Below are 3,817 nucleotides of genomic sequence, written 5' to 3'. Positions count from 1 at the left end.
GATGGATGGATGGATGGATGGATGGATGGATGGATGGATGGATGGATAGATGGATGGATGGACGGATGGATAGATGGATGGAAATCTAAAGCGTGGTGTGGATTAATACAGAGAACTGCAACGTTCCCAACCAAAGGAGCCTTTTCTGCTCTTCAACATTAGGCTGCAAAATGAACATGAAACTTAAAATACTTAAAATACAACTCAGTAGATGTTTTGTAATTACTACAAATAAAACAACAAGTTTGTAACAATATACAACAACCTCTGGAACTGTTGATAGTTTTCTGGTACTTTTAAAACAAAGAAAAAGCCCAAACTCTTACAACAACAAAAAAAGAAACGTCTTTTTCTAGACTCCCTTAGATAAAAATCTTAACACTAAACTTGATTCAAGTCTTCGTACATTTGTGGAACATAATTATTACAATTATCCCATTTTAAAGTAATAAAGCAAAATGTTGGAGCTAAGATAAAAACCAGAGCAGTTTGTAGGATATAAAAACGCAGCTTGAAAGAGTTCATCTTTTAAAGATACTCATTGTAAAACAGGTCCACAATGGTGGTTGTCCACACAACATCTGAGTGGGTCTGAAGGTGTTGGTCGATCCGACTTGTTGAATAAAGTATGAAGAACAAAAACAGAAGTTGGAACAGTAAACTGACTTTTCCCCACATTTAAAACTTTTATATTTCCATTCTCCTCCCACATACTTTGCTTGTCTGGTTTGTTTACGTCCACAGACAAACAGCCTGCTGGAGGTCGATCTTATGCACTTTGTTTACACCGAGTGCGTACCTGCATTTCAGAACTGCCTATCAGTATATGTGGAAAATTACTGCACCGTTGGACTTAGTTTAAAGGATAAGCTTTATCCTCATCCTTTTCAATGAGTACCTTTAAACCTGAGACCATTCATTTCAACTTTACCCAAAGATGCTCCTTCGAAGTCTTGGTGTATCAGAAAGACTCAACAAATAAATTTGTTTTCCTGTAAATTTAAATATTGTTCATTCCCATGTTGGTCCAGAGCGCTCCAGAGGGACCACGGTGTGGCCCCAGAGCCGCAGGTTGCACAGCCCTGCACAATGAGTGATGATGAAGAGGTTGTCCCATCTTATCCTGGGGGGCCCTCCAGTGTCCATTCTAAAAGGGGCACATAAATAAGTCTTTGGCAGTATTTTGGCTCAAGGGGGGTTCATATGACACAGAAAGGCTCCATGGGGGTCTGTGTCCCCAGGCAGCAGGAGAAACAGGCCCTGAGTCTGACTCGCAGCTCCTTGTTGAACAGGAAGCTGATGATGGGGTTGGCCCCTGCCTGGGCGAAGCTCAGCCACACGGCGGCGGTCAGGTGGAGCTGCGGGACGGGGGCTCCGCGCACAAATATCCGCAGGTAGCACGCGCTGATGTATGGAGCCCACAGGATGAGGAAGGTCAGGGTGATCATGTAGAACATCTTGCCGATGCGTTTCTCTGTCTTGAACTCGTCCAGGACCAGCAGCCTCCTGTTGCCGGGGTGACAGGCCTGCCGGATGCCCACCAGTGTGGGCGGGGTGGGCCCATGGCCGAAGCCCGCGATCCAGTTGGCTGCAGCTTGCCCAGTGGCTCCAGGCCCGTGGAAGGTCCAGTTCTGGCTGATGGCCGGCACCAGCTGGGCCGGCTTCATCTTGCGGTGGTCGTAGACGAAGCAGAGCATCTTGATGTAGACCACGTGGGTGGTCCCCACGATGACCACCAGCATGAGCATGAAGCCCAGTGTGTCGTTGGCCTGCACGTAGCGGTGCTCGAACGTGCACTGCTCCTCCTCGCGGATGAACTTGTACGTGCCCACGTCGAACACCGGGGGGGAGGCCATGGCCACGGACAGGGTCCACACCATGCAGATCACCGCCACGCACGTGCACAGGTTCATGCGCTTGGAGTAGAAGCGGTGGTGCGCGATGGCCATGTAGCGCGTGACGCTGACGCAGAAGAGCAGGAAGGCCACGTGGAAGCAGAAGAGCACCGACAGGAAGGCGACGAGCTTGCAGCTGAGCGCTCCGTACGGCCACGCGGAGCCGCCGCCGACCGACGCCATCACGAGGGGGAAGCACACGGCGGCGCGCAGCACGTCTGCCGCGCACAGGTCCAGCAGGAAGTAGTAGGGAGCCCTGCGCAGGGAGGCGTCCCTCAGCAGCAGCAGCGACAGGGACACGTTCCCCAGCAGGCTCGTGGCCGTGATCAGAGCCAGCGAGGCCAGCTTGACCGCGCACGCTGCGTGGTTCTGGAGGGACGAGCTGCTCTCCCCGAACTCACTTGTGTTTGCCATGAGCAGAGCGCGTGCCCCTCTCCCCGCATCAAATCCTCCGCCCTGCACCTCCGACACCGACAAGAAGCCAGGAAGGAAAACATGAAACCAGAACCAAACCACTCCGTTTCTTCTTCTTCCTCTTTTTATCCCTCATTTCTGTCTCGTGCTTTCGAGCTCGGTCCTCCTCGCAGCATCAGCACCAGCCCGCTCAGAGGACGCATCCCCCTCCCTCCTCCCCCCCGGCGGCTGGGGGCTCTCCGTTCTCTGTCAGGGAGGAAAAAAGAGACCCCGGCAGCGCCACAGTGACGCATTGAGCCGAACCAGGCCGGCTGGACAGAACCGGAGCACCGGAGGCTGAGGGTTCGGTTCCGTCACACCAGCTGTGTTTCCAATGCGACGCACGTCCGCTCGGATCCGGAGCGGCCGGTCTGGGATCAGCAGGATGTTGGCAGGCAGATCAGCAGCTCTGCGCTGATAGGCAGATTAAACCAACTCCCTGCGTGGCTTACACACACACACACACACACACGCACGCACACCCCCCCCCCCCCCCCCCCCACACACACATGAATATTCTGGATCTAGGCTGAAATAAATATAGTCTCTCGTGCTCAGTAGGTTTATTAAAAACACTCAGTAAAGATGAACGTGGACCCAAAGCGCTTTAAAATGCGTCATCAATAAATCCACATGCCTTCATCATGTGATAAACAAATGTGTTTGTTTGTTTGGTTTATTTCCATACAAAATAATAATAATTTCCCTTTGGGATTAATAAAGTATATTTGAAGTGAATTGAATTGAATTGAATTGAATTGAAAACGAAAATATAAAGATACAAAAGTGCACAAGTATAACTCCACTTTTTGTGTGGCTCACATCACAAAGGAGTGAGGAGAAGTATTAACCCCTTCACCTTCACTTATCCATATTAAGTCCTTGTTAGTACAACCACTAATAACAAAAATAGACATGTTTACAATATGATGCTATTTCTTAATTAATTTATTTAAAATATGTTTTGAGATTTATTCAACTCCACACTTACAAACCGGATTCCAAAAAAGTTGGGACAATAAACAAATTGTGAATAAAAACTTAATGCAATGATGTGGAGATGGTAAATGTCAATATTTTATTTGTAATATAACATAGATGACAGATCAAAAGTTTAATCTGAGTAAATGTAACGTTTTAAAGGAAAAATATGTTGATTCAAAATTTCACAGTGTCAACAAATCCCAAAAAAGTTGGGACAAGTAGCAATAAGTGGCTAGAAAAAGGAAATTGAGCATATAACGAACAGCTGGAAGACCAATTAACACTAATTAGGTCAATTGACAACATGATTGGGTATAAAAAGAGCTTCTCAGAGTGTCAGTGTCTCTCAGAAGCCAAGATGGTAAGAGGATCACCAATTCCACCATTGTTGCGCAGAGAGATAGTGCAGCAATACCAGAATGGTGTTACCCAGCGTAAAATAGCAAAGACTTTTAAGTTATCATCATCAACCGTGCATAACATCA

The 3,817-nt window shown here is 47.9% G+C and overlaps 1 protein-coding gene across 1 annotated transcript; it reads right to left on the bottom strand.

The window, feature by feature from the left end:
• Nucleotides 1–957: 957 nt before the first annotated feature.
• On the bottom strand, nt 958–2,452 carry gpr27 (G protein-coupled receptor 27). The gene has a single exon (XM_037679307.1). The coding sequence runs from the start codon at nt 2,307–2,309 to the stop codon at nt 1,200–1,202; it is 1,110 nt and encodes a 369-aa protein (XP_037535235.1). The 5' UTR covers nt 2,310–2,452; the 3' UTR covers nt 958–1,199.
• Nucleotides 2,453–3,817: the final 1,365 nt, after the last annotated feature.

Source organism: Nematolebias whitei, chromosome 7 (genome assembly GCF_014905685.2).
Source record: "Nematolebias whitei isolate Nwh7 chromosome 7, NemWhi1, whole genome shotgun sequence".
Classification (NCBI taxonomy): Eukaryota; Metazoa; Chordata; class Actinopteri; order Cyprinodontiformes; family Rivulidae; genus Nematolebias; species Nematolebias whitei.
This window is presented reverse-complemented; position numbering and strand designations above follow the sequence as displayed.